Raw genomic sequence first — 23,427 nt, 5'->3', positions numbered from 1 at the left:
AGAACGAATTAAATGGGTTTTGGGGAAAACATTTAGAAATAGTTTAAAAATTCTTTTAAGAAGCTCTTGTATATTTATTTATTTTTTGCTCTTGTATATTTAATTAAAGATTATCTAGTAGTTTTGACAGTTACAAGTAGAAGCTTATAAAGCTCTCACATATATGATGTGAGATAAGAAGTTCTGTGTACATAGAAAGCTATTAGCTATCAACTCCGAGGCAGGGACTGCAAGTAATATCTGAAGAGCAGACAAATTTCTTATTTAAATGTTGTATTTCCATTACCTGTGCTTGCAGTTTCATCTTCTGTGAGGACTTTATGATATACCTTCTAATTATGACTTGTATACTGCCGGAGGGAAACACCAGCTGGCTCCAGGTCAGGCTGCCGGGGATCCTGCAGCGGGGAGGGTGAGACGAGGTGTTCGTAAAGACAGAGTGCTGTGACTATTTGGTTTTGATGCTAGGAAACAAGTTTATACTGTTCACATAAAAAATTCTGGGTTTTGTTTGTTTTAAAGAGAAAAAAAACCCATTTCTTTTCTAGCCATGAAGAGGGACCTACTGTTAAAAAACACAAAACTGAGGAGGGAGAAGCCCACTTCAGTGTCTCTAGCCTGGCTGAAGGAAGTGTCACCAAGGTTAGCAGGGCTTTTCCAGTGTGTGCTCCCCTGTGCAGGGAAGCTGGGGCTTGGGGCGGGTGGTACCAACTTTCGTGGTCTGTTAACTTGCCACTTCAGGGCCATCTTACATGTCTTTCTTTCTAAATAACTTATAGAACATGGAAAATCTTAGTAGTAGTAGCCCCCCCCCCCCCCCCCATTACTGAGGATTGGATCCCGGGCCTTTGCACTGAGCTATACCCTCAGCCCTTTTTTATTTTTTATTTTGAGACAGGGTCTTGCTAAGTTACTAAGTTACCCAGGCTGAGCTTGAACTTGAGAACTTGAGATCCTTCTGCCTCAGCCTCCCAATGTACTGGGATTATAGGCATGTGCTACCACCCCTGTAGTGGTAGCACTTTCTCTACAGATTTTTTTGTTGGTTTCATTTTGCAGGTTTCCCTTTAGTCAGAAAGACAGGATAAGTGAAGGTTAATGATTGAGTCTTACTTTTTAAGTACTTAAAATTTAAGTTAGTATAACTTTCCTATGTCCAAGCTGGGTAACTTAGTGAGAGCCTGTCTCAAAATTAAAATAAATAAATAAATAAATTGAATTAAATTAAAAGGAATGAGGATGTAGCTTAGTGAGAAGGCTCTGGGTTCAATCCCCATTACTAAGAAAAAAAAGGTGAACAGAAAAATGTTGATAGTGATTTGGATTTTGTTTTGGTATTTTATAATGTAGGAAAAACTCATGATCTTTTTTGTTCCAGGAGCTTTTCTGCTGCTTGCTATTGCAAAGCAAAATGGAAACAGTACATTTTGTACTGTTTGTTCTCCACCCCTAGTAGGAACCCCATTGTTTTCTTCCCTGTGAGCTGAGTGATACTCAGGCTCTGTTAGGGTTGGGACCAGCAGATTAAAGACATAGTCAGTGATCAGAAAGTTCCATATACTATGGCTGAGGGTTGCATCTTTGAAACTTTCCCCTGTAGCACTTTTCCCTCTAGACTGCAGTAAGCCTTTGATCTTCTTTTGCTTGTTGGGAACATGTTCTGTTTGGGTATATTTGTGTATTTTACTGAAACTTCAATTATTATGGGCCAGCAGCAGTCCCCTAAAAGGAGCTGTTGAGTGAATTGAGCATTATGCTGTTACTCATGTCATCATAGTGGGACAAGTATATTTAGTGTGACCCCACGCTAGAGCATCCTCCTATTCCTGATTGGTTGGGTATCAGGATATATAGGCCATCTGTACCATATAGAGCCTTCAAGCTGAGGTGGCTGGTGCCTAGCATTTTAGTACTTCTGACTTCTGGAAACAAGTCAGTTTGCATAAAGAAAGGTGAATTAAAGTAGACAGGGCAACTATCTGATCACTTAATTCTGCTAGCTTTTAACAAAGCCCTGGAAATGACAATGTCACAGATGGCCTTCTCTTTGTCTTTAAGAGTACACTTACTACCTTAAGCCATATTGTATTGTTTGGGGCGCTGACAATAAGAGAAGTAACCTGCAGGTTCATTGTCTGTGATATTCTAGGTTGGAAGTGTGAATCCTGCTGAAAACTTCCGTGCACTAGTGAGACAGAAGAATGCCAGCTTTGAGGAAGGTGAGTGGTGTGCCATTGGCTTGGGGTTCAAGAGAGAGTACTTATTTAAGCTTACTGGTTTAAAGTCTAGGTTAATAACTGTAGCCTTTTATTACAGTTTCTGTATATGACATTTATCTTTACTGGCAGAGCTTGGTGATTTCTCTTGTTAAGAAATGTTAACAAGTTGTTCACTGGGGCAACATTATGAGCACACGAGGGTAAATGCAGTACAGGCCTGCCCAAAGAAAGAACTAACTTATAGGTCTCCCTGTTACAGAAACTTTGGACCAGAACCATGGGACTTTTAATTCTACCTGGTTGAAGTTCTCTGGCGTCTTACAAATGAACTTGGATTGTATCATCTATTTTCAGAAACACACAAGTCTTGCTCTAGTCCTGAGAGTTTAGGCCCCATTTGTAATAGTCCCTGAAAGACCTTGTTGCTGCCCCTAGATCTGATCCTTCTCAAATTTACTGCCTCCTCACATTTTTCTTAGCAGATATAACCTATAATTCCATTTAAGCTGGGGTTAATATCAAAACAGCTTTTGGTGATGAATGGAGGGTCTGGGACCAACGTTCATTCACTTGACTATACTCGGGTTCCTCTTCATTCACCCTTTGGAAAGGGCAGCCGGCAGTGGTTCATCCTGCAGGTTTTTGTGTACCACATATTGCATTCAATTTTGGTGCTCAAAGTAAGGCCTGTTGGTGAACTGCCTTCTATGTGTGTGTGTGTGTGTGTGTGTGTGTGTGTGTGGGGTTATGTTCATGTATGCACAGAACTTTCTCCTCCAGACTGGTGGTATTTAAGGAGGAATACTGACTCTTAAATGCTTAGAAAGGCTGCTGCTTGGCATAGGTTTAAGGCACCTTGCTACTTATGCTCCACGAATCTGGCAAGGTGCCCAGACTTACTATGCTGTTGCTCAAAGGCAATCATCACCAGCTGAGCCTCAGAGAGAGCAAACCATCTACCAGGCCAGTTCCTTTTGGCAGGAACCAAAGGCCAAGCCCATGAGAATTTCCTGAGTAAGATCAGGTTTGTCATCATAGTAATCTGCAGTCTTAATTGAGCTGTATATGTTTTGAGTTTTGAGATGCAGGAAGAGCTTTTTGTCTTGCCAGCAGTTGCCATATAGGAGAAAAGATTTTTAGTTGTAACACAAAACAAAAACTTTATGTAATTAGCAGAAGGAAATCCAAAATTCAAAGTGAATTTTCCAAAAAGATTGGTGACAGCAGTGCTTCAGAATTTCCTTCTTTCATGAATTGGAATGATCAGAAGAGACTTTTATTGTGTAGTAGCTGAGTGTTGTCTGTTTGGCTGAATATTGTGACTCCATTTGGAAGAAGGCAGACAAGCCATTGTACCCTTGTCTGTCATGATCATTGTGTTTTTGAAGAAAGATTTAGAGCTTCTTAGCTTTAAGTGCTTGTTGTCAGTTACTTCCATCAATCAGGGCCCAAGGTCCTCTCCCTGTAAGTGACCAGTCTCCTGGGTGGTGTAGGCATGTTTTTTTTCAGGGATTAAATCCAGCTGTGAGGGTCATTATGCGGTATCCAGTATTTATTTTGTGTTTGCCATGTGCAGAGCATTGTGCTAGCAGTTTGTTATTTTGTTTCATTTACCCTGCCTAACAATCCTCCAAAGTCCCATGAGGAAGTGGAGAAAATGTTAGCACTTTAATAGCTAGTGAATTTTCTGAAAGAGAGAATTGTTTTTATTGGAAAAATACTTTGATGGGTTCCTAGCAGAGAAAATGAATCTCTGTCCATGGGCTTGGTGGTCAGCCAGTGCTGAGGCTTGAGAGGAAGGGGAATCGCCTCACCTTCATAGATGGAGAAAACCTGGAGCTAGTTCAGGAAAAGGGTGGGAGAAGGGAAGAAGAGGGACCGGAAGGGAGTTTGCACAGGAGCACAGCCTTCTGTACAGGTCCCCAACTTGTGCCAAGTTATGACCACAAATCCTAGTACCTTTAAAACTAGATTTGTACTCTGTCTAGGGGGAAACTGGTGGAGAGGCAATTTGGTGTTTGGAATTTTTTCAGGCTTGGCAGCGAAAGCACCTGTGAACACAGGAGGCCAGAATCTTAAGGGACCATGAGAGAATAAATTCCTGGGAATTTGTTCAGTCTTAGGAAAATATGGTTCTTTCAAGCCAGGAAATTGAGGATTTGAAGCAGTCCTGTAAAATTAACAAGGGCAATGTCATTTAGGTTGCAGTAGGTTATTATTGCCATTTTATCAATGAAAAAACTTAAAATTGGAAGACATGGACTTTCCCTAAACCACACAGGAATCCAAACGCATGTCTCTTTAACATACTGGATTGTTGTTCTTAGCCAGACTATTTCTTCTGTTTCCTGATGGCCTCCTTTCTTATACTAAAGAAGATCATAAGGTTATGTATCTAAAACCTTGTTCCTAGGTATAGGTGAGACTTTGACTAGTTCTGTCCTTTCACTTTGAATGTGACTTTGAGTCTTAGCACATTGTTACTGTGATAGTGGATGTCTTCTGTATCTCCATCTAGGTCTTGGTGGATCTGAGCTCTCCAGTGATGCCACAAAACCCACACTTTCACAGGGCTGTCAGAAAAGTGGGACTATCTAGTTCTGGTTTTGTTTTGTTTTTTTGTTTGTTTTGTTACAGGGGATTGAACTCAGGACCTTGCACTTTCGAGGCAGCACCACTGAGCTAAATCCCCAGCCCTGAGACTACCTACTTCTTGTCCACTAATTTTGCTTTATGGCTCTCAAGGCTTCCCTTTTTATCCATTCCTCTGTTTCCAGCTCCAGAAATTTTGTATCTTAATTGCTAGTCCTGCTTTTTTTCTTCTGATTGGGTATGTCTTTACTATACCCTTTTATGAGCCAAGACTCACTTTCCTTGCCCACCAAAGGGTACTTTGTCCAGAATTTAAGTGGTCTTCCTGGTAGTGATCTCCTTTATCCCTCCTTACAATAGACCTCTGTCTAGGGAGGGAAGAGACATCCAGATTCTTTTGATTCAGTTGCCAGAAGGGTGACTAACAATACATAGTTGCTAAGATTGTTTTACTCTTGGGTAGAACTTGGCTATTGTACCTGTTGATGAAAACTAAAACATGGGTGTAGTTATTTTCTCTTGGCCCCCACTGTAGCATAGTCATACTGAAAGTATGGCAATACCATCTCCTGGTTCCAGCAGTCTGCAGTCCTCAGCTACCACCTATACAGTTTCTTACCTTCTGGTTTTTAGTGTGAGTGTTGTTCTAACTTTGTTGGCAGAGGAGATAGCTCACATTCTGAACCCCAGACAACATGGTCTTCCAGGCTGCTTGTGCTTCTGGGCACTGTCTTTGGCACCATCTCAAGTGCTTTTCTTTTTCCAGTCCCTTTCCTCTTCCATCCCTACCTTCCCAGTTGTTCTGTCACTGTAGTTTTCAGTGGAGACGTTCTTGGCCATGGCTGTGTAGACAGTGATCATCTATCAGTTGTGAAAGTAGATCATTTCTCCACGCTCACTATTCATAAGTGACAGTGTCTCCATCATCTGTGATCTGTTATATATGGTTGTGGGTTCCACTCAGTTCTCAGAAGCTCCTCAACTCCAGTCTGTCTGCTTGTTTGAATGTACTCCTCCAGCCAGCTCATCAGCAGAGCTGCTGAAAAAGTACACCATGGATTTCTAACTCCTTGCCCTTTTCCTACTTTACTTAGGAAGAGTGCTAAAATGATCAAAAGTTAGAGAGCAAATTGGAGAAGAAAAAGCATTATTTCAGCCCTCCACACAATTCCTGTGTGATTGAGATATGTCTGAATTTATAAATTCTCACCGAGTATGGGGCATTATGTAAAATAGATAGAATGTTCCTGGTGTGTCAGAAACAAGTTTCTGGGAGCCTGTCGGAAAAAATGGATATATGGAGACAGCTAATAGGATGGCATGGAACTTATTTTACTTTCTCTTTTTTTCTTTTTTTTTTTGGTACCAGGGATCGAACTTGGGTCCTTGTGCTTGCAAGGCAGGTGGTGGAACCACTGAGCTAAATCCCCGGCCCTGGAACTTATTTTTTAATGAGATGGTTCTCTTTTTTGTAGATCTTTGTTTTGCATCTCATAGAATCTATATTAGGCTTCTTGGTAGTAACTGGTAGAGCTCCATTCTACCAAGTTGAATTCACAAGAGCATGACTAGTTTCAAACAAACAAACAAATGAACAAACAAACAAATTGCAAAGACATCCTGCAGAAGAATGGCACAGACCCCCAAACAGCTGCTGTTTAGCATTATATTTACCATTACGTACAAGTGAGTAGTAGTTTGCACCTCTCTATTTGATTAGAAGATGATCAGTTTATTCTGTGGCTGCTGGGGTATTTCTGTCATTTTTCTTTCCCTTCCCTTTGGTTTAGATTTCATCCCCAAGTCTGTTTGCACTATCCCATGTGCAGAGCAGTTTACTTATATAGATTATGTGATTTTATGTAACCCTAAATTGTGAATCCTTTAGCATTACAGTCTAGGAGAAATTTCCTCTGTGAATGGTGTGTGTGTGTATGTGTGTGTGTGTGTGTGTGTGTTTGTAATTGGCCTGGATTTATGTGATCTTGAGTATGAATTATCTATCATATCTCTGTCCAGATAAGCAGATAAAAATGTGGCCTTTATCTATACAGAGTTGGTGAATTTAAGAAAAACAAATTCTGAGCATTTTAAAAGAATGCTATTAAATACAATAACTAAAATTTTAAACCTCTTCAGACCTATAAAAGGTGTTTTTTTAAAAAAACAGTTTGACATACTTTTCTTAATCCTTTTTCAAAATAGCATCAGTGCATCTAGTCATGAAGGAGAAAATACAGTACATGATTACTGATTCTAGAGGTTGAGTCTATACTTTATATTTTTTTATTAACTGTTTTTACTTGTTCTTCACTGATTACTTTTTTATTCATTTTAAATTGTTAAACCCAGAACTTGAAGAGCCAGCCTTATTTTCCGCCTCATTGATTAAGACAAGTCATCTCATTCTGACTCAAAAATCAGTCTGTTTAGAATCCTGGAGGACACCTGCTGAAAGGATGTATTATTATTTGACATGGTGATTACACGTCAGTGGCCCCTAGGGTCTTGTTCATCTTGCATGTGGGTGGACGGAGGCCCAGAATAGTTAGGATGACTTTCCACAGATTATGGCAAGTGTATAAAGACACTGGATCAAATCCAGAGAGCTCATTCTTGGCCTCTTGTGGCTAAATGCCTTCATTGGTTGCACACCTATCATTAGATGGCACACAGCAGTACCTTGAAATGTACATTTTAATATAAAACTCATCAGCCAGATAATTAAAATGAAATCATTGAAATAAAAAAAGATATGACATAGAAACCAAGACCATAATACACACATAACCATTGTGTAAGTATTTTAATTTTTCAGCTCTCCACAAAAGGCTGCCATCTCTTCTTATTCTGTTTCTAAAATCACTTCAATTTCCTGTCAATCCGTGTATCAGAATATCCCTAATTATAGGGTATGGCTTTTGGAAAATGTGGCCTGCCTATCCCTTAAGAAAGAAAGATTACTGGTATCGTAAAAATGAAAGCATGTGTGTGATTGTTATTTTCTCAGTGAACATTTAGATTTCTCCTGAGAGCATTCAAGGAAGTCTGTATGTAATATACCACAGCGATCCTGTTTCCTCCCAGTGTTTTAGTTTTCTAATGCTATGTAATAAAGTGGTTTGCCTTAAACCTGCTGAGTAATTTTTCTCTTTTTATGTTGAAAATGGGAAAGATATCTTTCCCTCTGGCTGAAAATGTGAATCTTATGAACACTTTCCCTTGTTAAAACAACCAGAAGAGCCCAGAGTCCATTTAAACCTTGATTTCACATTCTGAACCACAAGGTTGTGTCGATGACCTGCACCGTCAGTATAATAAGGCACAAAGCCCACAGGCAACTCTCATGGAAATGCAGGATTCCGGGATGCTTATAAGAAAAGGATATGTCATCCAACTTTCTTTTGGTTTACCCTTGCAGTAAGTGCACATGAGTGTGATTTGTGAGTCAGAAAGCTTCACAAAATACTTACTCATGGCAATTTGGGTTTGTCTCTTAACGCCTCGAAATTCTGTGATTCTTCCTTCCATGGTAGATCATTGTCATTCAGGCACTGCTCTTGGTTCTCCTTAAGTTGGGCTGTCTTCAGGATTGCTTCTTAAGCCCAGCTGGTTGAAAAGGAAACTGATTTCAGATTGTGCTCATGTGCAGACTGCTTTAATCAATGACTTAAAGTGACTGCTTGTGGCAAACAACAGAAGCTCTTAACCAATTAAGATGTTTAGGAAAGGATAGTAGGCTTTTGTTAAAATAGGCACTAATCAGCTGGAATGTGTTAAGAGGAGCCTAGAAACAGCTTGGAGTCCCACTTAAATGTAATAAAAGTGTTTTGGTTCTCTCCTTTCAAATTGCAAGCCCAAGGCCAAAAATATGCTGACACAGAAAGAAATGGCAAGAATAATTTGGCATAGTTAGTCTTTACTCTTGTCTATGGATGTCTACATAAAACTTAAAAAAAATAGCCCTTGCATGGAGCACAACATCTTGGGTTCAGTGGGCCACCTGGCTCTACCCACTGCAAGTAGGGACACAGGAGGAGAGGTCTGGTTGGAGACCTGTCACATGCTGAACATGTTCTCTGGGGAGGACGCAGGGCCAAAACAGGCCCCTGCCCCTGTACAGCTCCACAATCTAGTGGAAGAGGAATGCTATTATAATTGTTGTTAGAAATGGCTTGTATTATAAATAACAAGAATGGATGAACTTCATTAATTTTCTATTTATTATGATATCATTCATGCAAAAAATATTTTATATACGAACAATTATTGAAGAATAAAACCTATTTGCTCTTCAGGTCACCTGAAGAAAAAAATTTACTAATAAAAAAATAGATAGATCTGCTTGCTTCTTTGGCCAGAAGAGGGATTGATTCAGATATAGAACATAGTTTTAATAGGGATTAAGAATATTATTGGCATAGATGTCTTTGGAAATGGGAGAAAAATTAATTTTTTAAAAAGAATCAGAGCCATTCTTCATATAAGAGCCATCTTTTAATACTTTCTTGGAATCTAGTGGTGTTTTCTTGCACATTGAGGATAAAATTTACAGATTGAGCTTTGTTATTCTGTAGTAGAAATATCTAGTATTTCCCTACTATCCATGGTATATCTCTACAGATTTCTTTGATAAATTACACTAATTTATTGACAGTTTTTAATAGCTTTATTGAAGTAAAATTTGCTACTATGAAGTATACTTATAAGTACAATTTTGTGATCTTTATAAATTTAAAGAGTTGTGTAATTATCACCACAATCCAGTTAAATAATATTTCCCTCATCCTGTACAGTTCCCCATGCCTGTTTGTATCAACTCTGGCTTCATCCTCATATGATCCCTCACTGTTTCTACAGATTTGCTTTTTTAGGAACTTTTACGTAAATGGAATCAGTCAAAACAGTATTTTGCATCTGGCTTCTTTCAGCATGTTTTTTGAGGTTTGTCAGTCTATTAATAGTTCATTTCTTTTTATGGCTGAATAATATTCCATTGTATGAATGTGCTACACTTTTTTTATCCATTCACCAGTTGATGGATATTTGGATTGTTTCTAGTTTAGAACTATTAAAAATGGTGGTTCTGTGAACACTTATATACATGTATGTTTGCATGTTTTTGTTTTTTGTTGGGCAGGAGTAGAATTGCTGGGCCACATGGAATATTTATGTTTAACTTTTTAAGCTCAGCCAGTCTTTAAAAGTAGCTTATCATTTTCTAGCCCCACCAGCAAAACATGAGGGCTTCACTTTCTTCATATACAGTCCCTGATACCACTTCTATTGCCAGTCATTTCAGTTACAGATAACTGAAACTAACCAAAACTGGCTGTGCTTTTGTGTTTCATTGTCATATTCATTTGTAGTTCTTTGAAAAACTAAAGATTTTACAAATATACTTATTTAGCCATTCATATATCTTTTTGTGAAATGTCTATTTGAATGTTTTGAACACTTTTATTAGGATTTCTTTTATTTAATTAATTTATTTTTGCATGACTTTCTTTTTTTTCTTTTTTTTTTTTTTTTTTTTTGGTACCAGGGATTGAACTCGGGTCCTTGCGCTTGTGAGGCAGGCAGCTGAACCACTGAGCTAAATCCCTGGCCCTAATTAATTTATTTTTCAGACAGGGTCTCACTCTGTAGTTCAAGCTGGCCTTGAACTCACTATGTAGCCCAGGCTGGCCTCGTACTTGTGGCCTCAGCCTCCCAAGTGTGGGATTACAGGTGTGTGCCACCGTGCCTGGCTCCTTTATTACTGAGATGTGGAGAGTCCTGTGTATATTCTAAATATAAGCCCCTTATCAGATAATAGGATTTGCACATATTTTTTGTCAGTCGGTGGCTTGACTCTTTTAAAACTAGTGTCTTTGGGCCAGGGATTTAGCTCAGTGGTTCTGGCGCCTGCCTCTAAAGCACAAGGTCCCAAGTTCGATCCCCAGTATCAAAAATAAATAAATAAATAAATAAATAATAAATAAAATAGTGTCTTTTGAAGTGTAAAGTTCTTAATTTGGATTAAGTCCATTTCACCGTTTTTTTCTTTGTGGATTGTTATTTTGACATCATGTGTAAGAAATCTTTGCCTAACCCAAATCACAAAGATTTTTCTTCTATGTTTTCTTCTGAAAGTTTTAGATTTTTAAAATTAGGTCTATATTTAGTTGATTTTTGTGAACTGGTAAAAGATAAGGGTCTAGGTTTATTGTTTTACTTGGGAATAACCAATTGTAGCACAATTTGTAAAAAAAAAAAATCTCTGTTCCCACCAGATTACCCTTGCATATTTGTTTAAAAATCAATTGACTATAGATTTAAGGATTTAGTTCTGTATTCTTCAATGTATTACATTGATTTACATGTCTGCATTTCATTAGTATACTGCTTTGATTATTATATATTGATTGTAAAATCATGAAGTGAAGTCTTTCAGCTTTGTTCTTTTGTAAAATTATGTTGGTTATTCTCTTAAAAAAATGTTTTTTGTTAGTACATGTTTGCAGTGATAATGATTTTAATCATTGTAGGGTAGTTGGCACATATACCAATTTAACACATTTAATTCTTTTTACATCCTCTTTCCTCTCCTTCACCTCTCCCTCTATCTCTTGGTCTGCTTCCCATTTGAGAAATATCTATCTCTCTGATTACTATTATCTGCCCTTTATTTTGCTTTTCAATTTATTTATACTTTGGATTTCTGATGTAAGGGAAACCATGCAATATTTAAGCTTGTGTATCTGATGTTTTTCCCTTAACATTATGGTCTCAAATTTCATCCGTTTTCTTAAAAATGACTAAAATTTACCCTTCTTTATAACAGAATACTACTCCATTGTGTAGAAATACCACATTTTTTTTTACCATTTGTCTGTTGATGGATATGTAGGCCATTTCCAAGATTTAGCTATAATGATTCGTGCTGCTATAAACATGGGTATCCATGTATCACCTGTAATATGATGTCTTTAATTCTTTTGGGAGGATCCGTAAAAGGGGACTAGCTGGGTCAAATGGAATTTGTATATATAATTTTATTTGGAATCTCCATGTTGATTTCCGTAATAGTTGTACTAGTTTACATTCCCACCCACAATGTAGACGGGTTCCTTTTTCCATGGAGCCTTACCAGCATTTGCTATTACTTGATTTCTTGATGGTAGCCATTCTTTCTGGACTAAGATGGGATTTCAGTGTTGTTTTAGTTTGTATTTCTCTAATAGCAAGAGATGTTGAACATTTTTTCATGTATTTATTGGCCATTTGTATTTCTGAGAAGTGTCTGATCATTTCAGTTGTCCATTTTTTTTTTTTTTGGTACCGGGGCTCAAACTCGGGTCCTTGCACTTGCGCAGCAGGTGGCGAAACCACTGAGCTAAATCCCCGGCCCCTAGTTGCCCATTTTTTGATTGGGTGTTTTATTTGGGGAGGACTGATTTTTTTCTTTTAGTTCATTATATATTCTAAATATGTTTTTTCCTTAAATTCTTTTATTGCTACATTTTAGGTATATAAAACATTTACGTTTATCATTGGGTACTTGTACCTGTACATGATGTATCTTGGTTCTTATTTTTTCTCCATTCCCTGTCCTCCCTTCACCCCCTCCACCCTTCCCTATTTACAAACACTTTGTTTCCATTTTTTCCTTTTCTTATAATTTTTCCTTCCCTTTCTTTCCTCTTCCCCTTCCACTCCCACTTCCCCTACCTCTTTGGACCTTTTCTTCCTATTTCAAATTATTAATAATTCATTTTAATCATTTTAATCCTTATTTACACTTTCAGTTTCTCACACCAGAGAAACTATTTGGTATATACACATGTGTGTCTTATTTATTTCACTTAAGAGTATGGCCTCAATATGCATCCATTTAGCTATAAATGTCTCTAGTTTGTCATTCTTATGGCTGAGTAGTACTCCATTTTATAAAAAACACATTTTCTTTATCCAGTTTCCAGTTAATGGGCACTTGGGCTGTTTCCAAACTTTAGCTATTATGAACTGTGCCACTATAAACATGGGTGCACATATATCACTGTGGTATGATTCTTTTAATTCTTTTGGGAAGATACCAAGCAGCGGAATAGTTGGGTCAAATGGGACCTCTAGTCCTAGTTCTTTGAGGTATCACCATACTGATTTCCACAGTGGTTGCACCAGTCTGCACTCCCACTAACAATGGAGAAGGGTTCCTTTCTCCCATACCCCTGCCAGCGTTTGTTATTGGTTGATTTCATGATAGCAACCATTCTTTCTGGGGTGAAGTGGAATCTCAGCGTTGTTTTCATTTGCATCTCTCAAATGACCAGTGATGTTGAACATTTTTTCATATGTTTATTTGCTATTTCTACTTCCTTGTCTGAGAAATATCTGTTCATTTCAGATGCCCATTTTTGGATTGGGTCTTTAAATTTGGGAGGTCTGATTTTTTTTAAGCTCTTTATAGATTCTAGATAGTAGACCTTTGTCTGAGGAACAGCAGGTGAAAATTTTTTCCCACTTTGTGGGTTGTCTCTTCACACTGTTGGTGGTTTCTCTTGCTGTGCGAAAGCTTTTTTTTGGTACCAGGGATTGAACTCGGGACCTTGTGCTTGCGAGGCAGGCGGCAGAACCACTAAACTAAATCCCCGGCCCTAGAAGCTTTTTATTAAGAAGAGATCCCACTTGTTGATTGTTTGATTGTTTGTTCATAAAATCTTTTCCTACACCATTGTCTTCAAGAGTTCTACCTAACCTCTATTCTAGCTGGTTCAGCGTTTCTGTTTTGATATTTAGATTTTTAATCCATTTCGATTTTAGTTTAGTGCATGGTGAGAGATATAGGTCTAGTTTTAATCTTTGGCAAATTGAAACCCAGTTTTTCCAGCACCATTTGTTAAAGAGGCTATCTTTTCTCCAGTGAGGGTGTTTGGCTCCTTTGTCGAAGATGAGGTGGCCGAGTGTGTCTGGAGTTGTTTCTCCATCTTCTAATCTGTTCCACTGGTCCTCAGATCGGTTTCTTTGCCAGTACCAAAGCATTTGTTTAATTTGTTCATTATTTCATACACTGAGAAGAAAATACATATGGAATAATTAAGGTCCACTTATCCAATTATTTGCGGCATTTCTTTTTTCACTATTTAAAAAAATTTATATATAACTTAAAATGGAACATATTAATGTAACGTAATGTTTTGATACATTGTGCCATCTTTAAATCAGCTTAACCGTATCTACTTTCTTAAACATTTTTATTTTTTTATGGCAAAAACTTTCAAAATCCTTTCTTCTAGCCTTTGAAATATATAGTACGTTATTGTTATCTATAGTCACCCTACTGTGTAAGAGCATACCTGAACATCCTACTTCTACCTAACAACTATAACTTAGCCCCCTTTCTCATTACTCTTAGGTGAGCTGCAGTGAAACCAGCAAGACTTATCCATTGGAATTTTAAATGTATGAGATGATAAGGAAAGCAGAATTCATAAACCAAAGATAGGATTTGCCTGTAGCCAATCTGGTTCAAATCAGTAAACTTTGAGGGCAGCACATGGAAGAAAACATTTCCAAAAGTCCCTTTTACTACTATCTTTAATTATATGAGTAATAAACAGAAAGACTGAAGTATACCGTATAGGAAGAATAAAACAAAAAGGAAATAAAAGCATCAATCAAATAGAAGTATTCTGAGTGTCACCCATGAAAAATGTGTTCCCCTTTAGAACTCACTGGAAATAGAAACATTGTTTATATGATAATCTCATATATGTTTCAAGGTGATTTAATTGCTCCTTAGGCTTCTCCTTAAAAAGATAAGTATAGATTGATTGGAAAAAGTGCAAATAGTAATATAGTAGGATATGAAGTTAAAAAGTGAACATCTAGGGTGGGGGATTTAGCTCAGTGGTGCTGCACCTGCCTTGCAAGCTCAAGGTCCTGAGTTTGATCTCTGGTACCAGGAAAAAAAAAAAAGAAGGAAACATCTTGACATTGTCCTCTCCCTTCAAAACTCTCCCCATTCCCACAATTACTGTCTTGTTTTCTTACTGTCCTCATAGGAATAACCCTGTTAATCCCTGTGATTGCTCTATATTGTGATCAAGATATTTGTTTTAGGGTATAGTAATTCATAGCCATAGTCTGTCTGTCTGTCTGTCCCCTTCATGTGTGCACGTGTGTGCACGCGTGCACACACACACACACGCCCAGTGGGATCAAGCAGCTTTTTCTAAAAGAAGGAAAAGTTCTTACAACATGGGATATTTCCCCCTTCCATGGAGCTTCATTGTAACCATTCTCATCTTTGTGAAATCAAGGGAGAGGTGAATAAAAGAAGACCTCGAGACTCTACTCCTCTAAGTGATGGCAGGCACTGAATATACTGAGTATGTGTTTAAAGTGAAAAAACAACAAAAAGCCATCTTTATTCCATTTAGAAGAGCAGGCTAGTGAGTCCCAGGCTATTTGTTCATTCACTCAGCAAATGTTTGGGGGCTTTTCCTGCTTTTGTAATGATTCATGCATTAAGGGGCGTTAGTACATGTACAAAACATGTCTTAATTCTTTTTATGTCCCCTTTCCTTCTTCCCCTTCCTCTGTCTCTTGGTTCCTTTACCATTTGCAAAAGATCTATCTCCTTGTTTCCTATTGTCTTTTATTTTGCTCTTAAATTTATTTATACTTTGGGTTTTTCATATAAGAGAAACCATGCAATATTTAAGCTTTTGTGTGTCTGATTTATTTCACTTAACATTATAATCTCGTTTCATCCTTTTTCCTACAAATGACTCAAATTTATCCTTCTTTATATCAGAATACTACTCCATTATGTATAAATACCACATTTTCATTATCCATTCATCTATTGATGAACATGTAAGCTGCTTCCAAAATTTAGCTATTATGAATTTTTTAGCAAATGCTTGTTAAATGCCTTCAATGAGCCAGTGATTATAGCAAGATCCAAAGAGCAAACAAATAAGACAATAGTGTGTCTATCAAATGGTAAGAAGTATTTATTCTTTGGATTTAAGGAGCACTGTAACAGTAGCACAAATTGAGTGGCTTAAAACAACAAATGTTTATTCTCACAGTTTGGGAGACCAGAAGTCCAAAATCAAGGTTTGGCAGGATTGATTCCTTATGAGAACTCTGAGGAGTTTCTGTTCACTGGCTCTCTTGTGGCTTTTGATGACATCTGGCTATCCTTGGCATTTCTTGACTTGTAGGTATGTTACTTCAGTCTCTGCCTCTTTTTTTTTTTTGGTACTGAGGATCGAACTCAGGTCCTTGTGCTTGCGAGGCCGGAGACAGAACCACTGAGCTAAATCCCCGGCCCCTCTGCCTCACTCTTCACATGGAGTTCTTTCTGTCTGTATCTGGGTTTGCCTCTTTATAAACAGGGCCGTTGGATTAGGGTCCACTCTAATGACCTCATCTTGATTACATCTGCAAAGATCCTACTTCGAAATTAGATCACATTCTGAGATTCTGGGAATTTGCAGAGAATACTATTCAATCCATGGCAGCACTGTAGAGAAAAATTAAAGTAGGGCGGTGAGATGTGGAATGCTGGGGTGAGATAGGCTTGTGATTTTATGCAGGAGACCAGGGAAAGGCTCACTGTTGAGGTGTCAGTTGTCAATTGAACAGAGGTGGGAGAGAGCCCAGTGAATGTCTGTGGGGAGAGCTTTGCAGACAGAAGGAGCAGCATGTTCTTGTCAAGGGCTTGTGCTTGCTTCCCCATCAAGAAAGCCATCGTGGGTGGAAGAAAGAAGTCAGAGAAGAAATCAGAGAGGTAGTTGGGGCACACATCACAGAGAGCCTCCGAGACCTTCAGCTTATACTCTGAATGAAATGGGAAGCCATTGAAGAGAATAATCTGATTTATGTTTTATGTCACATTGAGGAAGGGCAAGGCTGAAGTAGTTAGATGAGTTAGAAGGCTAGCATTAATCCCACTGTGGGAGGCAATGGGGAAATAATGAGAAGAGGTCAGATTCTTGATATTTTTTGAAAGTACTATTGATAATTTTGCTGATCTTTTGAATGTAGGGTAAGGGAGAAAGAAAACGTCAGGGTTGACTCCTCAGTGTTGTGGCCTGAGCTACTGAAGGAATTGCCATTGACTGAGAGGGAAAGATCTTTCAGTAGAAGAGAGTGGGATCTAGGGCAGAGATGGCAGGGTGACAGCTACAGAGTGTAAGAGGGAAAGCAGAGTCTCTGAGTACAAGAAGAAAGTGAGTGAATTTTAGGAGGAATTCATGGAATTGGAAGTTGAGATAACCTGGGCTGGATAAGAGGGGGCCTAAAAAGGAACCCCAAGAGAGGCAGCAGCCTAAGTGATGTCTTCGTCTTCAGAATGTTACTGGGACTTAAGTAGCTCTTGTTATTTCTCCTTTCAATTACTGTTGATCATTTCTGACTACTTTGTATCCATTTCTAATCCTCTTCTATTTTCTCATAGTTTCTAATTTTGTTCTCTCAGATCCATCTCTTCCCATTCTAACTACTGCTATGCTAATTTGGATTTTCCTTATTTCACCATTGGTCATTTCCAGCATCCTATATTAATTATCCTGAAGGTACTGCTTCAATGCAGACATGTGCTTGCATAGACTTAGCTTCTTATAGTACAGAGTTGGTTGTGGGTCAGCCCTTCTTAGTCATTCTTCATGTCTTTGAAACCAGGTCACCATTTCTGGCATCCCACAATCCCACTCTGCAACTCCTGACCCATTCATGGACAGGATCCTGTGTGTTCCTACTAATACCTTTGTGGCATTGGCATTTCCCTCTTTGTTCACGATACTCTTTCCATACACATGCACAAAAATATCTATTCTTCTCTCTTACCTTCAGGCCCCACTCTAAAGAATTGCCCATGATTTGTCAACCAATGTATCTTTGGTACCAATGCTTGGTTATAGTTTTCTTTTAGAATAATTCATTATCATAGAAGATGCTGTTGGTGGTTCAACATTAGTGAGACAAAATGTTCTCCATGTATTTTTGTTTTCTAAGTACTCCTGGCTAGTGGTGTCGTAGTTATTTTTCTTGGTGCTAAGACAAAAGACATGACACTCAAAGTTAAAAGAGGAAACCTTTATTGTAGCTCACGGTTTGTAGAGGTTTCGTTCAAAGTTCGCTGGCTCCAAGGCAGGGTGACATGGCAGAGGGACATTACAGAGGAGAAACAGTTCATGGCAGACAGAAAGCAGAAGACAGCAGTCAGTGAAGTAGTGAAGAAGCAGCAGCAGCCTTCCTCTCCCTTTTATCCCTTTCAGGCTACTTGATCATTTAGTAGTGCCACCCACACTCAGATTAGGCCTTCCCATTATCCATACTCAGAACTATGCCAGACCAATCAGTAGACTAGTTTAGTAATCACACACCCACAATCCCAGAACCACACACTTAATCCTAACATCACACGCTTAATCACATCGTCACACACTCTAGATCCAGCCACCTCTGAAAAGCCCAACTATGTCTGCATGAAGCTTTGGGGAGACATCTAGACAAAAACTGTAACAGGTGGTAAATTATTGTTTCCACTGTTGACTTTAACAAAGCTGTGTTTGGGAGTAACAAGCACTTGAATTTGTGAATTACAGCAGACTTACTTCTCTGGTTCTTTGGATCATTTCCTCAGTCTTAGCCTTATCTTAGCTACTCGCAAAATATAATATTTCTGTATTTTGAGCTCTAGAATATTATAAAACCATTTTCATGAAATCATAAAAAATATAGTGGGAAAGAAAACTTGAGAGGTGCTTAGGAAAGATGTCATATAAACACAGGGTAGCAGTATTTACCGATTTTTAGAAGGATTTGCCACATAGAATAAGATTGTACTAAAATTTCTGGTATTTATTTCCTTTCAAGAATGACTTAAATTCTTGATGCATTGTAAAGCACTTGAGCTGCCTCCCCCTGCAACATTCACAAAAGCACATTCAACCACTGGCTGCCTGTTTCTTTCCTTGATGAGAAGTCTGACTCATTACTCACTGTATCTCTTCAACTGATACATGAATTTTAATTCCATTCTATTACCAACTTTTAATTGGATCCCATTGCCAGAATGGCCTCCTGTTCCACACCATTAACTCTTGGCTGCATTGTTACTATGGCTACTTGATTCTTTCTGCTTACTTCCTGCATTAGTTTGATGACATCTTCTCAGGTATGAAACTAGACAGATACTACAAAATTGCTGGAGTAGCAAACACTGTCATCTTACATCCTGGCTTCCTCCTACTGCCCATCCAGAATAGGATCAAATTGAGATGCTAAAGTTTTTATTTCTTCAATATCACTTTTATTTTAGTAAGCTTGGCCAAATTTTAGAATGCTAGGACCTTGGAAATTTATGGAAACACCTGTTTCTCTGATCTTCCTATTCTTTGCCCCTACCCACACCACTTTCTTCCAGGAGTATGGTATATACATTACATAAATGAGCCAAAGAAATCACTTCCTTGTTTAATGAGAAAATCTTCCTTTAGTTTTTTATGTTAGCATGTCTTGATTTTGTACTTTAAATCTCTTTCTGGAATTAGAGAAAATTACTTATACTAGAGAGTGGTGTACTTTGTTCTGTATCTAACTGTTATATTTCCTATAAATATTAACTTATGGCCTTTAGGCTTTGTGGTACATGTTTAGTGGGTCTCTAGTGGTTAAATTGCATGTTTTTAATAAAATGTTATAAGACTATAGAATGTCATGAAACTCATCCATCTATCATGAAAGTTAAAATTTTTCACCTGATTGACATGAAAATGGATCTGGTCTTATGACCAACCAATTTAAGATGAGAAATTTTATTCACCCAGAATAAAAATGATTAAAGTGGCTTACTGGCAGTGGGCTGCTAACTAGATGTCATCTTTCTAGTTTATTGCTAGCTCACACTATCGTTTTTATGAGCTAAGTCCAAGAGGCCTTACAGTATCATTCTTTCTATGGCTACAAAGTAGGACTCACACTTAGTTCACATAAAAACAGGACTAAAATGAGAGCGATCTCATAGTCTGCTGGAATGGATTCTGACGATAAAGACTTTGCATTTACTCTGCTCTTTGTGCCTGGGGTTTTAATTTAACACATCAATGAAAAGACAGCATTTTTTAAAAGAGGGAAAACACCCAGCAGGGCTTACTTTTATTAGTGCAATTTGTAAGAAATTACTGGATTTAATGAGAAAATCGTTAAGCATGAAAAAATGGGCTGTGACGGAACTTGTAGAGCTTAAATGGTGAGGTTTTAATTTAGTTTTGTAGTTATTGGAAAGAAAAATAATACTGTAATAATAAAAACCCAGGGTTCCATCTGTACTATTGAGGGGGTCAGTATGTTGTAATACTTTAGTTCAATTTCCTGTGCCACTGGTCATGGATAATATTATGGCTCTGGTATTCTCCTGTATCATTTGTACTGACCTTTTCTCTTCTGAGGAAGGCAGACTACTTTTGCTAGCTGAGGAACCGTGGAGCAAAGAGCCTAGCAGAACAGTCTCTGAAAGAGGGAAGTACAGAAAGGCAAAGTACAGAGTAGAGGTCGGCTGCTGCAAAGAGAAGACAACTCTTGAAGGACATTGCCAGATTCATAAGTCTTTTTTCATAGTTCTCACATTCTTTTGTTGCCATCCAGTGATTTTTTTTTTTCTAATAAGAATGTTTCATTAAAGACTGCAAAAACTAAAGAATACCAGAGCAAGGGATACCAACATTCAGGAAAAATTCTTCCTGGAATCTTAGATTTGAACTCTTGGAAGGAAGCTGAAAGGATATTTAAGAAATAACTTAGCATATCTTTTGCCCTTTAGGGGAAAAATATTTAGGATACCTTCTTTTTGTGTTTAAATATTCAGAAGTACATTTGACTTCTGAGAGGACATGTACGCCATAGGACGTCTAGTTCTTACCATTTATTGTCATGATCCACCTTGTTATGCAGTAGCTGTTTGGTACATTTTACCATGTTAAACTTAAAGGAAATAAATGTACAAAACTCTGAAGTTGTTACTGGTAGAAATGAAAGTAATTTTTTTTTTTTTTACGCAACTCTGTTTTTGCAGAAAAACAACTTCAAAAAATTTAAATGGCTTGGAAGTTTTAAATGTGCTTAAAAACCTTTATAATAACTTCATTGAATTTCATTTTATCCCACCTCACTAGAAAGAAGAAAAGACTATAAAATTTATCTTCCCTTATTTAAATTAAATAATCCCTTATTGGTTCTATCTCCTGGAAATGTCCAGTTTATAAAGGGGGGGCCAGTCCTTTTTTGAGTTCATAATAATACACTGTGCCAGGTGGCCCTTAGATCTCTCCTCATGCCTGCTTTGTGTGCACTGCATCTGAGAGGGGGAGTGTGGGGCACACCTGGTCCCTACAGTTTGCCTTTCCCAAGCTCCCATGTCTAAAGACTTCCTGTTGAGTTCAGCCAATGGGAGACTGGTGGGAGATTGGTGGGAGGAGGGAGAAACCCAGGTATCTCCTTGGCCCTTGTTGGGTTGGCCAGTATCTCCTGTTTTCCATGGCTTTGCCTCCTGTAGGACAGGTCTGTGGGCTCTAGTTACATCTCCTCTTTTTCCCACATGCCACAGCACTGGGCTAGGGGAAGGATAGTGGGCTGGGGGATTCTTGCTGTTGCTGGTCTCTGGGTTATAACCCCATTCTCTATTGGCCTTACAGCTCTTCATTAGCTGGGAAACAACTGCCTGCATTGTCCCTTTGTTAAGTATTCAGAGTAATTTCTATTCTTCTGGTTGTACCCGGACTGATAAACATACAATCTTTGCCCACAGTGGCCATTGTGTATCCTGAAGGGACATAGAGGAAGACTTTTCTGACCCACTTCTGGTTTAGTTGTCTCTATTGAAACTACAAACTCCTTTTCTTATCAGATAAATGTCTCTTTTAAGTTTCTGTCTTGAAACATTGATTGTAACTTACATGTGGATTTGGTTCATGGTAAACTGGACTACTTGCCTAGAGTTTTTGCTGATGAATCTTTATTTCTTTTTATTTTCTTAATAATGAGTGCCCTGGCCTTATGTTTGTTTGACTTAAACACTTGATTTTTGTTGTTGCCTTTTACTTTTGATTTATAAAGATACCATTGTCATTGGGTATATAAATTTGTTAACATTTAAAAGTTAAATATTTAACTGCAGACATCTGTAAAATGTATAGCTTGTCAGTAAGTAAAATTCACATGAGGCATTGAGATAGTGAGAATTAAATTGGGAAACATCCTGAATGTTGCCTGAGTTCAGCAAAAATCCTTTGAGATGTCTCTAGCAGTCCTTTATATATAATGTGTGACAGATAAGTGAACCTACTGCTTTTCTGTCTCTGTCATATAAAGGGAAAAACCTCACAATAGATGACTTGCTGTCACTATACTGGAAACATGAGCACTTGCTGTCACTATACTGGAAACCACAGAGCACCGTGGAAGTGAGCAAATATAAAGTCAGAGACAGTCAAGCCCATGACCCTGCGTGTTTTGGTCCTTGTTACCACGTACCACGGAGGGAGATGGTCCATTGTACAGGGTTTTGGGTGGCTTTGAATATTTTCTATAGAGAGGGAGAACATGTATTTCAGATTAAACAAGGAAATTCTACTGCCTTCCTCTTATGTAACATTTCTGAATCTGTAACTTTCTGAATATGATACTAAGATTTTAACTATGTGACTAATTTTGTGTATCAACATCTGCACTCATGTAAGATACGGGACAAAATAATGTCCATATATAAAACTTAAAATTCCAGAACAAACATTTTTGAAGAATCCCTTGAGATAAATGACAGCCCTTTCCTCAGTTAGTACCCTAAGATGGATGGCCCTTCCAATGGTCATTTCTTATATTAGCAACTAAAGAGTATTACTGAGTCACTGACTAATTCTGAAGAACATTTTGGTGAATTATAATTGGGGCTGTGATTTACTGAGTATGAAGACTGACAGGCCATTCCTTAGGCCCGTAATTGCTATAGAAGCAGAGAAAAGCACCCTGATGATCAGCATTTCCTTTTTGCAGGGGAGTCAAAAGCATAATTCAGCCAAAATAGATTATTTTTGTCAGCCATTTCTGCATTTTACTTTTATTAAAAATGGCAGGGTAATGGGAAGTTCCACCAAACTTTGGAAAGGAAATCTCTTATCTACATCTCATTCTAGTATTTAGTACAGTATATAAAGCATCATTCATCATAGATATTACCTGATGTTAAATGGTCATTATAGTCAATGAATCACAAAGTAGTCTAGGTTGAGGTACAGATGAATCATGGGCCACAATAAAAAGAAAAAAAAAATCATGGGACAGATGCACTGACTGTATAACTTGCTGTTCCTAGAAGTACAAAACCTGGCTTTTTGTATTCATCAAGTTTATTGGGTGTTCGGTTGTGTTTATCTGCTTATGTTTCTGAACCCTTTGGAGAAAAGGATAGAACAGTCTGATATGTAAATAAAAAAAATAAATCCAAATAGTTCTACGGGTACACGAGGGCTTCATTCTTAAATAGAAACGGTATTGATACTCCTACTTACTTTTCTTTACCATATTTTAAATGGATTGTTGGCTTTGACATTTGCTTATTTTA

At 38.0% G+C, this 23,427-nt stretch overlaps 1 protein-coding gene across 1 annotated transcript in view; it reads left to right on the top strand.

Annotated features, from left to right (window-relative positions):
- Xrcc5 (X-ray repair cross complementing 5) overlaps positions 1–23,427 on the top strand; it is a 97,877-nt gene that overhangs the window by 53,843 nt on the left and 20,607 nt on the right. The window contains exons 15-16 of the mRNA XM_087206141.1: positions 549–642; positions 2,150–2,219. Coding sequence (XP_087062267.1) covers positions 549–642; positions 2,150–2,219 — 164 coding nt within the window. The remainder of the gene's footprint in view (positions 1–548; positions 643–2,149; positions 2,220–23,427) is intronic.

This window comes from Heterocephalus glaber, unplaced genomic scaffold (assembly GCF_053883595.1).
Source record: "Heterocephalus glaber isolate CG9 unplaced genomic scaffold, H.glaber_assembly_v1.0 deba00000621, whole genome shotgun sequence".
In the NCBI taxonomy this organism is placed as follows: domain Eukaryota; kingdom Metazoa; phylum Chordata; class Mammalia; order Rodentia; family Bathyergidae; genus Heterocephalus; species Heterocephalus glaber.
This window is presented reverse-complemented; position numbering and strand designations above follow the sequence as displayed.